The sequence below is a fragment of the Mercenaria mercenaria genome, chromosome 16 (assembly GCF_021730395.1).
Source record: "Mercenaria mercenaria strain notata chromosome 16, MADL_Memer_1, whole genome shotgun sequence".
In the NCBI taxonomy this organism is placed as follows: Eukaryota; Metazoa; Mollusca; class Bivalvia; order Venerida; family Veneridae; genus Mercenaria; species Mercenaria mercenaria.
Window position 1 is genome coordinate 36986594 of NC_069376.1, and position 13053 is coordinate 36999646.

At 35.2% G+C, this 13053-nt stretch overlaps 2 protein-coding genes across 4 annotated transcripts in view; one reads left to right on the forward strand and one right to left on the reverse strand.

Annotated features, from left to right (window-relative positions):
- Window positions 1-9780, reverse strand: part of LOC123540504 (uncharacterized) — an 86874-nt gene extending 77094 nt beyond the window's left edge. Inside the window, exon 1 of one of the 2 annotated variants that reach the window (XM_045325587.2) lies at window positions 9424-9780. In XM_045325587.2, the coding sequence (XP_045181522.2) occupies window positions 9424-9510 (87 nt within the window). In that variant the 5' untranslated portion in view covers window positions 9511-9780. The remainder of the gene's footprint in view (window positions 1-9423) is intronic. The other variant, XM_045325588.2, reaches the window with a different exon arrangement.
- Window positions 9781-10047: 267 nt separating this feature from the next.
- Window positions 10048-13053, forward strand: part of LOC123539675 (transmembrane 9 superfamily member 1-like) — a 57688-nt gene continuing 54682 nt past the window's right edge. Inside the window, exon 1 of one of the 2 annotated variants that reach the window (XM_045324393.2) lies at window positions 10048-10260. In XM_045324393.2, coding sequence (XP_045180328.1) covers window positions 10183-10260 — 78 coding nt within the window. In that variant the 5' untranslated portion in view covers window positions 10048-10182. The remainder of the gene's footprint in view (window positions 10261-13053) is intronic. The other variant, XM_045324394.2, reaches the window with a different exon arrangement.

Below are 13053 nucleotides of genomic sequence, written 5' to 3' on the forward strand. Positions count from 1 at the left end.
TAATAAGCATAGCTCACAAATTTTCTATATGTGCACATTATGACACTGACCTACAATCAACATGGCTGACAAATCTGCTACGCAAACTCTATGACCCTGACCTTAGATAAATATAGCTAAGCTACATATTAAACATATATGATGGCTGGGTATATCTGTATTAATTGGAGCCCTTTCATACAAGTAGCCAGGACTTAAATCTGCTGCAAAAACCTGGAGCTGTTACTTAGAACATGTAATAACAGAGATAGAGGTAAAGTGTATCAAAACATTAAATAAGTATAAAAGGGACATAATTCAAAATTGCCATATTTAAACAGTAATGCATAGTGTGTCATATCATGTGGCTAATAATGTGGAACAACTAATTTAAGTTTAATCAAATCTATTTAGTATTATCTGAGATAGAGCAAAAGTGCATTACAACTTGAATCTGAAATTCTAAGTAAAAGTTGGGGGGGGGGGGGGGAGGCATAACTCAAAATATATTGGCGCCAATGTTTTGGACCTTGTGTTATATGATGTGGAAGATGATGTAGAACAACCATTTTAAGTTTGAATCAAATCCATTTAGTAACAACAGTGATATGGTGAAATTCTTCAATATTAAACTGAAATTCTAAGTAAAAAGGGGGCATAATTCATAAAATATTTGTGCCAGATTTATGGACCTTGTGTCATATGATGGAGAGGATGATGTGGAAGAACTTATTGCCCTTTTGTCACATGATGTGGGAGATGATGTGGTACAAGTATTTTAAGTCAGTATCAAATCAGTTTGGTAATAACAGAAATAGTGAGAAAGCGCAAAATTTTAACCTGAAATCTTTACTAAAAACAGGGTAATTAATAGAATACTGGTTCAAGAGTTATGGCCCTTGTGTCGAATTATGTAGGTGATAATTTAATAAGTAAAAGGAGAGCATAATTTATGAAAAATTGGGGCAAAAGTTATGGACCTTGTGTTATTATGATGTGGACAATGAGGTTGAACAACAATTTTAAGTTTGAATCAAATCCATTAATTTTGAATTATTACCCTATAGAAAAAAGTCAGTGGAATACCAGCGGTTTCCGGTGGTTTCCAGTGGAATTCCACTGAAAGCATGAGTTTATAGTTATTCCACTGGAATTCCAGTGGTATCATCACTGGCATTCCACTGACAGTGGAGTTCTAGCGGAGTCCACTGGAATTCCAGTGGAGTCCACTGGCATTGAGTTTCACTGGAACCAATACCACTGGATTTCAACTGACCAGTGGCATTCCTATGAAATTTCTCTGTAATGTAAAATAATAATACTTAGATTATTTTTTCAAATGTTATCTTGAAACTTGTTCACATTATACCTATTTTTATCTCTGGGTTAGTAAAATCTCAGATATATAGCCTGTCGCCAGATTATATTTATTGAATCATCTGATACAATAAATGTTATAATATAAACATCATTATTCAGAACTAAAGCCTTCCTTAGTAATAATGTACACTCATATGCCAAATTAATGTCCTCAAAAAGACCACCAAGTTATCAATTTATAGGGGACTGCAAATTTCTTCCAATTAAAATCCAATTAAGGGTAGGATCATTTTTCAGGGTAACAATTTATAGTAGCACTGAAGATCTTAAAAGGGAAATAACTGGTGTTTACATATTTCGTCTGCAAAAGTGACATGAGTAGATTTGTGAAAAATACCATATTATCATTTCATGAACATGGTTGTAGTGGAAGAAAAATTGCAGAATGATTTAAAATAGATAGTTGCACAGTAAATAAGTGTTTAAAGCATTTCAAACATGATTTAGAAAACATGAATGTAAACAAGCGGGTGGGGAAATGTAGAAGTAAAAAAGAAGACAAATGTGAGATAAGGTGCTATTAAAGGTGGTGAAAGGAAGACTTTGATATTTGTTATGTAGCATCATCTAGTGGACCACTACCAAGATTATTCAAATTATTCCCTGAGGGTCACACATGACCCGCCCTAGGAGTCACATGGATTATGCAGACTTTTGTATATAGTGAAAAATTTTAAAATCTTCTTGTCAAAAACCACAGGGCCTAGGGCTTTCATGTTTGGTATGCAACACTATCTAGTGGTTCTTTACCAAGATTGTTCAAATTATGCCCCTGGAGTGAAAAGAGGCTCCACCCTGGGGGTTCCATTAGTTTTACATTATAGGGTCCCAAGTTTTGCATAGACTTGTAAAGGAAAAAAGACTTTAATCAAAGGCCTGAATGGCCTGAGTCGGCTAATGATTGATGTACTGACAGTATAGTCTACCAGTTTCAGTTTGTTTTTAGTTTTTTTTTTCTTAAAATTTCATAACACAGCTTGATATTTACCCAAAATATTATATCCGGATACGATTACACTTTTCTCCAGTTTGAACAATATATTTTACAAATTGTGATGATACGAAGACATTTAGCAGCAATTGGCAGTATCTGACATTGAAGTTTACGGTTAAATTACCTCTTATTTAAATCTTTTCATAAAAAAATTGTTTCGTTTCGCCAAACATGAGTTGAGTCATAGAAACATAGACGATCTACTTTCGATTTCAAAAACTACAAGAAAATACAATTTAATGTTTCGCCGATTTGTTTATTTCTCGAAAAATAAGAATTAAAATCATTTTTAATATCAGTAGTAACTAAACAAACCAGTAAGAGCTTCTTCTTCCGATAATTTATCCGTTTACTGACTGCAAAATTCAACCCACGCAAAGTTTATAGAAATCATACGATGCGTGTTTACGTTCAATGTGGGAGAATTAAGGCTGATTGGCTATGTTACCTAACGCATCCAGACGATTCAGATTTTGTTTTTAAAAAAGCATTGTGTGCGTTTCTGTAATTTTATATACGTTTTTATACGCTTAGAAATTATTAGACATGCGTATTTGCATTATTTCTATACGTAATTTACACTAATACGCATCTTATCTGGAGCCCTGCTGGAACTATTTTTTGTCTTTCGCTGGATGTTACCCAAGCTTTGTAAGCCTGAGCAATTCTTAAAATGCACATTTATGCTTAATGAGTCACATTCGAGAATTGCACAATTACAAGTCATAAATATGACAGATTACATCGTATATTGGTCATAGCAAAGGGAATTGACGCAACTTAACTTCATTCATGCAGTGAACTGTTTGAAGTTTGAGAAATCTAATGGAACTACATCCCTTCACTGTGTTATTTGGTCCGTTTAGAGAATCGTTGGATAGCAAGGACTCGTCAAAAGGCTTTCAGCCTTTAGCCGACTCAAAAATCTTCTTGCCTGAAACCACAAGACTTAGATCTTTGATATTTGGTACGCAATACTGCCTTATGGTCCTCTACCAAGATTGTTCAAATTATTACCCAAGGGGGGGTGGGGGGGAAAGAGGCCCCACCACGGGGGTCCCAAGTTTTACGCAGACTTATATATAGGATTTTTTTTTTAAAAATCTTCATGTCTGAAAGTTCAAGGCCTTGGCCTTTGATACTTGGTATTTAGCATTGCCTAGTGATTCTCTTGCAAGATTGGTCAAATTATGCACCTGGGATGAAAAGAGGCCCCAGCCTGGGGGTTATTTGTTTTATTAGTTTTATAGGAAAAAAACTTCAGAAATTTTCTGATCTTATTTCCTAGACTGTTTAATTATAATTACCTGAAGAACTCAGTTGCCCTTCTGAGTATGGGCACTTACTGGTAGAAACAATGTGATGTTCTAAAAACTAAAAACTACACAAGATTTCAATGGTATTTTACTGGAAACCAGTGGCTTTTCCACTCGATACCAGTGGTAAAACCAGTGGCTTTCCAATGGTTTCCAGTGAAATACCGGACAATTTTACTGCTGGATTCCAGTGGTATTCCACTGGAATCCAGTGGCATTTCCACTGAATACCAGTGGTAAAACCAGTGGCTTTCCACTGGTTTCCAATGAAATACCGGACAATTTTACCGCTGGATTCCAGTGGTATTCCACTGGAATCCAGTGGCATTTCCACTGAATACCAGTGGTAAAACCAGTGGCTTTCCACTGGTTTCCAATGAAATACCGGACAATTTTACCGCTGGATTCCAGTGGTATTCCACTGGAATCCAGTGGCTTTTCCACTGGATACCAATGGTAAAACCGGTGGAAAACCACTGGTTTTCCACTGGATTCCATTGAAATACCGGACAATTTTACCGCTGGATTCCAGTGGAATTCAGCTGAAAGACCAGTGGCATTCCACTGGAAATCCAGAGAAAATTTTCTATAGGGTATATAATTAGTAATAAATGAGATAGAGTGAAAGTGCATCAAAAATTTAACCTGAATTTCTAAGTAAAAAGGGAGAATAATTCATGAAATATTGGTGCAAGAGTTATAAGCCTTGTATCAAATGAAATGGGTGATGACAAGGAATAACTATTTTAAGTCTGAAGCAATCCATCAAGTAATTAAATAGTTAAATAGAGCATCAAAACTTTAATCCAAGGTGCGGATGTGGAAGGACGCCAGACATGGTTCATACAGGACTTGGCAAAAAAAATTCAAGGACTTTTCAAGGACTTTTTATCATTTTTCAAGGACTATTTTAATTGCTTTAAATCTTAAATTACAAAACCATTTACGCTCTTCATAAGGCATTATGATAGAAGAAAAGTTACAGAACAGTTTTATTTTCCATAAGCTACAATAGCATATCTTAACCTTTATGAGATCTTCAATGGGATTACCTTTTAAGAGCTATATTTGCCTGTATACATACTTAGTACATGTTTCTTATACAGTCTAAGGAATCTTGACAAGAAACTGCTCAGCTCTGAGCAGTAACACCTCAGCAGGAATACAGTTAAATTACTCTACAGACCCTTTGATCTAATATACCATGACAGTTAGCTGGTGGTCAGCAATCTGAGGGATAGAGTGGGGCTGATAAAAATTACAAGCACACAGCAGAAGCTAAACAATATTAAAGAAGACCAATGGGCATAATTTATACATCAGTTTAGCAACAATTATCTCATGGTTTCTTTATTTTAAGATTGCTCTTGTATATACAGTTATTGGTAATAAATGATTTTGATGCTTAAAAATAGGGTGTCAAAATCAAAGTATTTTAAATTACCATTCTTAATTCTATTATAGTTTAATTTCAGAATTTTTTTTTCAATGTCAAATATAGGTAAAACATGCTAACAATCAAAAGCCCTGAATAGTTATAGTTTTTAATTATAATATGTAGTCTTTGCAACAAAATATATACTGATATCAAATACATTTGTATAGGCACAATAAGAAGGATGTACATGTCTTATAATATCTTATTACATGTATAACATCAGACGAGAAAGAAATGAATTTGATGTTCTTGAGTCTCCTGGTCGACATTAATTTAAACATCCTGACTAAGTAACAATGATAATTAAAAGTATGTTTTAAATTTAGCCAACACAAAACATTTTTTTTCTGTATTCAACTGTAGAATATTAATGATCATGATTTCTTAACATTTTTATTAACTCTAACTATGTACCTAGCTAAGTTTCTACAATATAAACTTGCCCATCTTTCAATTTTGACAGTACCATTTATAGTTTATAGGGGTATTAATTGAAAACTTACTGACTGAATTGCAAACACAGTGCAGATCATGATCTTGTTTACAGTTTTAAAATATTCTCATATGTAAATCAGTAAGCATGACATCAAACATATATTAAGGTGTGTGTGAGAGGGGGGAGGGGCAGTGGTGTAGGGGATAATGTGTCGGCCGCTCACCTGTGAGTTGCAGGTTTGAACCTCAACAGTTGCTGATTGCATCTCACAAGTACTGTTTTTTCTTTCAGGAAGCGGACTCGCGAGTGACTTATAATAAGCTACAAGCTTTCTTCACAATTGGGCTAAAATAAATTAATAAAACCTAACAATTACATAGATACAATTTGTACATATATAATTATGTAATATGTTAATTACATACATACCCACGAAGGAGCCATTCAACAAGAAAGGCAGGGAGTCCTATTGTCATGGGGATCGGGAAGGACACAAATATGAGTCTGGAAGTATGGGTTCAAACTTATAATAAAATTAAGTATATCCACAGATGAAATTAGTATAAGCAATTTAGATGCTGAGCTTACATCATATTAACACTAAACTTGTTAGAGAAGGGGGCAAACTACACACTCCCCCAAGCCCTGGTCTAATGCCCCCCTCCCCTTCCCTCTGTCTAGTATGTCCAATAAATGATACATTTACCATATTTGCACATAAACTGTAGTGTCAGTGTAACGTGCACTTCCACAATCAATTTATGTAATATTTGATAGACTTAGGGGTTAATTCAGAGGTTGCTTCCGTCTGAGACCTTTTTGTGTGGTGCTCTCATGAATGCTGTCTTTTCTGTGCTTTTTAGACATGCTTGGAAGCTCACTGATATTGTAAAATGTGCATCTGGACTGAACCGTACACATCACCATTTTAATTTTTCATCAGACAAAGGGTTTCAAGTTTTGATCCAGAAAAAAGCATAGAATGTTAATGTGTTACAGATTTTTAGATTACAGTTTACTAAGATGTTCAACATTATATCAGCCTCCAGTGTTGGGCCATAATTCACTGTGGTCAGTTAGCTTGTCAGTGATAATGAGACAACATGCTGGGCAGCAAACCACAGATATTTTCTGTATCTGACCAAGATTCCTTAGACTGTATAAGTCTTTCAAGCTCTCAGTCCTAGTTTTCAATTTGTCCTCGAGGGACTTCACTTCTTGTTTTCACGTGTGATTTCAACGCACTTTTTCCCATAGTTCCGACATCAATGAGTTTATCACATACACTTATGCTTGTCTGACTTAAACTCCTTTAACCACGATGAATAATCATCCTGTGTAAGCCATTTATTGGCGAAACTACATTTATTTTTTGGGCCACTCATTGTTGTTGTTGATAAGTCATGCTACAACGACCTTGCGCATAATATTTTAACGTTGTGAAAATCGCTATTCCGTATCTAACTTCCGTACCGAAACAGTGTTCAACTAGCGTTCCCTCCGTAGGTGTGCATGTATTTTTATTTTACACCGTTTTTTCGCTCGTTTTGACTTATTTATTATTTATTTTTTGTATTTTTCCCCTACAAAACGATTGCAACACCATTTTTAGCAAAATTTAAGGACTTTTCTACCTTTTTTTTCAAAATTCAAGTACTTTTTCAGGGGATTTTTTGGAAGAAAAAAACTAAGGACTTTTCAAGGACTTAGGATCAAATTGAAGGACTTTCAAGGACCTGTGCATACCATGAAGGGAAGTTAATAAAAAAAAAAAAAAAAAAAAAAACCCAAAAAATTGTAAATCCACACAAAAATCTTTACCATTGAGATTGGTCAAAATACACCTCAAAATTGGATGTAGCATGCATGTTGTACTACAGAAGGGTCTCAATTTTTCACTACGACTAGTAATGAAGAAGTTACAATATAAGCTATCTATAGTAACAACAAAGGGAAGTAATTCTAAAGAAAGGAACTGTGCATGACACTTCCTCTCATGATGGTGTATACTTGTGCCAAGTTACATCAAAATCCCTCCATGCATGAAGAAGAAATGCTTCGGACAAAGTCAGTCTTGTATCTGACCTTTGGCCTCTAAGTGTGACCTTGACCTTAGACCTAGGGACCTGGTTCTTGCGCATGACACTTCGTCTCGTGGTGGTGAACATTTGTGCCAAGTTATATCAAAATCCCTCTATGCATGAAGAAGAAATGCTCCGGACAAGGTTTTCATTCTTGTATTCTTTGACCTCTAAGTGTGACCTTGACCTTAGACCTAGGGACCTGGTTCTTGCGCATGACACTCTGCCTCATGATGGTGAACATTTCTGACAAGTTATATCAAAATCTCTCTATGCATGAAGAAAGAATGCTCCGGACAAAGTTTTCATTCTTGTATCCTTTGACCTCTAAGTGTGACCTTGACCTTAGACCTAGGGACCTGGTTCTTGCGCATGACACTCCGTCTCATGATGGTGAAAAACTGTGCCAAGTTTCATCAAAATCCCTCCATGCATGTAGAAGATATGCTCCGGACAAAGTCATTCTTGAATTTGACCTTTAACCTCTAAGTGTGACCTTGACCTTAGACCTAGGGACCTGGTTCTTGCGCACGACACTCCGTCTCATGATGGTGAACAACTGTGCCAAGTTTCATCAAAATCCCTCCATACATGTAGAAGATATGCCCCAGACAAGGTCTGTGGACGCCGCCCACCCGCCCGCCAGGGGCGTTCCCATAATACGTCCCGTTTTTCAAACGGGCGTATATAAAGTCATTCTGATCAAAGAGCTATAAAAATAAATAAATCGGCAACTTGAAAGGAATAAAGAGCAAATCTCGCCAACATCTTGTGGCAACTGAATGAGATCAGGGGTCAAATTTAACAATAGTTTGTACTAGCTAAAATTAGCTAGTGCCCTTTTTGATCACTAGCTAAAATGAAAAGCTACCAGCTAGAGTTAATAATATTTAATTACTCTATTAATATTTTACTGACCAAAACTTACTCATTAATCTCTGTTAGTAGCTAGTCACAAACAAAAATGTTTTCTATTAGCTTAAAATAGCTTGTGCCATTTTTGTTGAACAATAAAATATCATAAACATAAATGATAACGTTCCTTTCATGAAGAAACATGTGTACCTTCAAAACAATTAAACTTTATTAAAGCTCTGAAGACATTTGCTTGTCATATTATTGACTAGCTGAAATTAGCTAGTACATTTCAAGCCCACTAGCTATTTTAAAATTCCAATAGCATTTAGCTTGTATGCTTGTCTAAATTTGAACCCTGGAGATCTCATTGAAGTAAGCGTCTGTTGATTTGATCACGATTGATCAAGTCGGCAAACGCTTTGAAATAAGATTACTTTCTATCAGATCATTTGTTTATAATGACAATGGTGCTTTTTTAATTGTTATTAGTATTTTCTACACAGGGAAGGAATGAATTTATGATTGGAAGTCTGAGAAATCAACATTTGTCGTTTGAAAAATGGAGTCAACTCGGTTTATTAGTAATATTACGTGCCGACCGTACCGCCAGTTTTATACTTCAGTAAGCGTCTGTTGATTTGCTCACGCTTGATCAAGACGGCAAACGCTTTGAAATAAGATAACGTGCTAACACAAGATGATGCGAGATTATCTCCAGTTGCCATTCTGTTTTTTTATAGTTCTTTGTTCTAATCTATGGCAATGCAGTGCAGCCTATACTCTAAAATGATAGCACTTATACTGGGCCTCTGATATTTTGTAACATGAAATCTCTGTAACTCATAGTTTAATCCATATTATCATGTCTCATGTACTTTACCAACAACAGTTCAGCCAGGTATGCTTACGAGATATGTCATATCTTTAGTTTGCTATTTTACCTGTCTTGCAGAAGTGACAGTTGATGGATGGGTATTTGCAACCACCCATGCCTCAGCAAATGTCTCTACGGCCGCATGAAAATCCATTTTGTCAAAGAAATGCCAGGTTCAAATATGCATGGCTGCTGCTGCTGCAAATTGCAATGGACTTCACGCCTGTCAAACTGGAATTTCCTTAAGTAAATTATGGCAAGTATGGAATGATATATCGCTTTTAAACAAAAGTCTTACGTATGATTTTAACTCATGAAAACACTTTTTACTCCCTTGTCTTGGGATTCACCAGAAAACAACGCTTCTCTCGACATGGCTACAATAATTCATTCATCTTTCAAGGGAAATAGGGGCCTAACAACATACATATAAAGAAATCATACGTCCGCACTATATTTTTCTATATTAATATACTATTTGAAACCCATTTCAATTATTTTTGTTTTAAATGCAACCTATTTCAGACAAATAACTTTTGAATAGCTCAATATTAACGATAAAATTTTGATCATGTATTTGCATTTTTAATTTGTTATTTATCAGCGCACTAATATACCTTACCGGAAGCGCAACATCCACTTTTGGATTTCCCAAATCTCTAAATAATTTATATTTGACTGTTGACAGATTAAGCCAAAATAAATAAAAAATATTACTCAAAGATATTAATTTTTCGGTATTCTTTGCAAAAAAATTGCAATCATAAGAATTAATGAGTTGAGTTATTTAATTAATTTGCATTGGAGATTACAGACAACAACAAAAATGGCTGCCTGGCAGATATTTGTTACGTTGGCATTAATATCAACTGTTTTTTGTGCAAAGTATGAAGAGAAGTCAAAGGTAAGTCTGCCAGAAATAAATAAATCAAGCAAATCTATTGATCAATGTTAATTTTATGGGATGCATTTTTTTAAATACATGAAAAACAAGGAGCAATCTAGATTTGGAAGTGGGTGGGGTAAAATTAATGACATGTCGCCTCAGCTCGAAAATTAATTTATACGAATATCAGATTCATGTTAAACGTTTTCATGCTAAATATGTTTATAGGTGATTAACAAACAAGAGGTGCCATATTTCCTTGGTCCTAGTGCAAGTTTGTAGTGAATTAAGAATAGAGTCGATAGAGAATCAGTTTGATGCAGGCAGGGTTCGACACTAACGGTGTCCCGGGGGCCCGAGGATCCCAAATTTTGAGGAGGAACACCAACTTCTAAAAGCTGGGATTCCGGCTGGATACCTATTTTTTGTCAATGATATCCAAAAAGTGAAAGATAAATACCTGTTTGAAAAATATTTTAACCCTTTCCCACATCGATACGTTTATCACCGTATCTATCCATTACCAAACAGAAACGTATTGACCCGTGTCTATTGGTTACCCGATAGAAACGTATAATACCGATTAACGGCCATTTGAACCGAATCGTTTTATCCCGTGTCTCATAATCAATCGCTTTACTTTCGTTCTTTTCCTAAAGAAACAAATTCCGGATGTTTATTAACTCAAAATATGGGATTTCGTCATCATTATTTACATACAAGATCATGTGGTTACTATTTAAATATATCAAGTACTTTGCAAAGAAAGACACCGGGTTTTTTTTACTACATGTGCACAACGCTACATCATGGAAAATTACTGAGAAAACTGCTTGCAACTGGCCGGTTCGCGGGACTTTCCTCGTTCTAAAAATAACAACCTAAGTATTTTTAAAAGTGTTAGGTCATGAAGGTCACGCGTGATACATGCAGATTTTCCCTGAACAACAATTTGTGTTCCTTCACTATGGCTTGGAATTTATGGCCTTACATAACGGGAAGTGTTAATCAAAACAGAAGGACCGCGGCTTCCAAATATTTTATGACACCCAAGAGTTAGTTGCAGCGGAAGTCACCCGTGATGTACCCACGTTTGATCATCAAAATATTACGTAATATTATCTTAAAAGATTTTAATTTTTAGCACAATAATACTGTAGTCGGTTATGAGTCTCGATCTCGGCGATCTTTTTGCACTTTCAGAAATTTTACGATCCGTTATTTTTGTAGTGTAGTGTTATTCAGTTTGATGGTTGTTTTTTTATATAAATACTTACCGATTCCGATTCGGAAGATAAGTCTATTTACTATAAATCAAGCTTTCAAACATCAAAATGAAATTATATATGAATTTCAATGTGAAAGTAATCCAAAACAGAATTTTATGCCTAAAAATATAATTCCCTTACTTTAACACTTTATATCTTCAAACCTCAAAGAGAAACTACACTAAATTTTATATCATCGGAAATATAAGTGCCAGGTAATATTAAGATTTTATATTTTAAAATATATGAAGAGAAGTCAAGAATTTCAAGAATTTTTTTTGATATTATAATTTTTAGTGGTTGTCACAATAGACTTGACAATGATTATATCTATAAGATACAAGTGTCTCCAAAGTCGAGACCTTGTCTTGACATTGGCAAACATGTAAATTGATATCAGTTTGGATACATTCTTCTGTAGTAGTTACGATGTCAGCCACTCAATACAGAGGTTGCGGGTTCGAATCCCACTGGGGTACAATGTTGGGCGGTTAAAACCGCCCCCGGTTTTAACCAGCGGTTTTAACCGGTTAAAACCGCCCCGGTCAATACTCCCTGAAGTGGTCAATACCGGTCAATACTGGTCGATTGGTCAATACTGGTCAGTTAGTTAATACTGACTGTTAACTTATTTTGCAGACTTTATGAACAATTTAAATAATGACTGTTAAGAGCATTTGGGGCTTGATGAAGGTATTTGCATGCATAATATTTAGTTCAAGCAACCAAATTAATACTCCCAAATTAGTCAGAAGTGGTCAATTTGTCAGCACTGGTTGATACTGGTCATTAGACTGCTAATTTAACTGACCTTCATTTGTAGAAAGTATTTCATAAACTGTAGCAGTTAAGTGTTTGATTCACAAGCGATAGATCTGATTATTTTTACTGGTATTTATTTCAGTGAAAACTGCTGCCTACAACTGGACCCTTTCATTGAAGTGGTTTAATTGTGTTTTGATAGCAAGTGTCACATTGCCTAATTGACACTATGTCTTACAATATACAACAGATTATATGTTGCAGGCCTGTCTATCTAGTCACTAATTAGCTGTCATGATCAATAATCCCACTGTATTAATGAGGTGCTTGAACATGGTAACTTTATCTAAAAAAAATTAGTTATGCAATCGAAGTATTCAAATGACCAGTATTGACTGAATACCGTCATCCTACGAATATAAGACGCACATTTTTTTACGAGATTCTGGCCTCGAAAGTCCGATGCGTCCTATATATGGGTATAGAAAAAGATCAAACATTTCCCCCAACTCAAAAATTAAGAATATCGATCTTTGTTTATCCCGCGTACCTCTATACTGAAGAGAATTCAAGGGGAGTAAATACCAACGACTCGGGCATAGCTAATAGCCAGTATCGGGACCCGGCGTCTTAAATTACTTTTGTATAAAATGTAAAATTTAGAGCTCGCGTAAAAAAAGATAAATAAATGCTGTTTTTCATTAAAATATATTTTACAACGAATTTCTGTAACTGATTATTAAGTTTTTAACAAGACCCGTGTAAAACTTTCCCAGCGCTT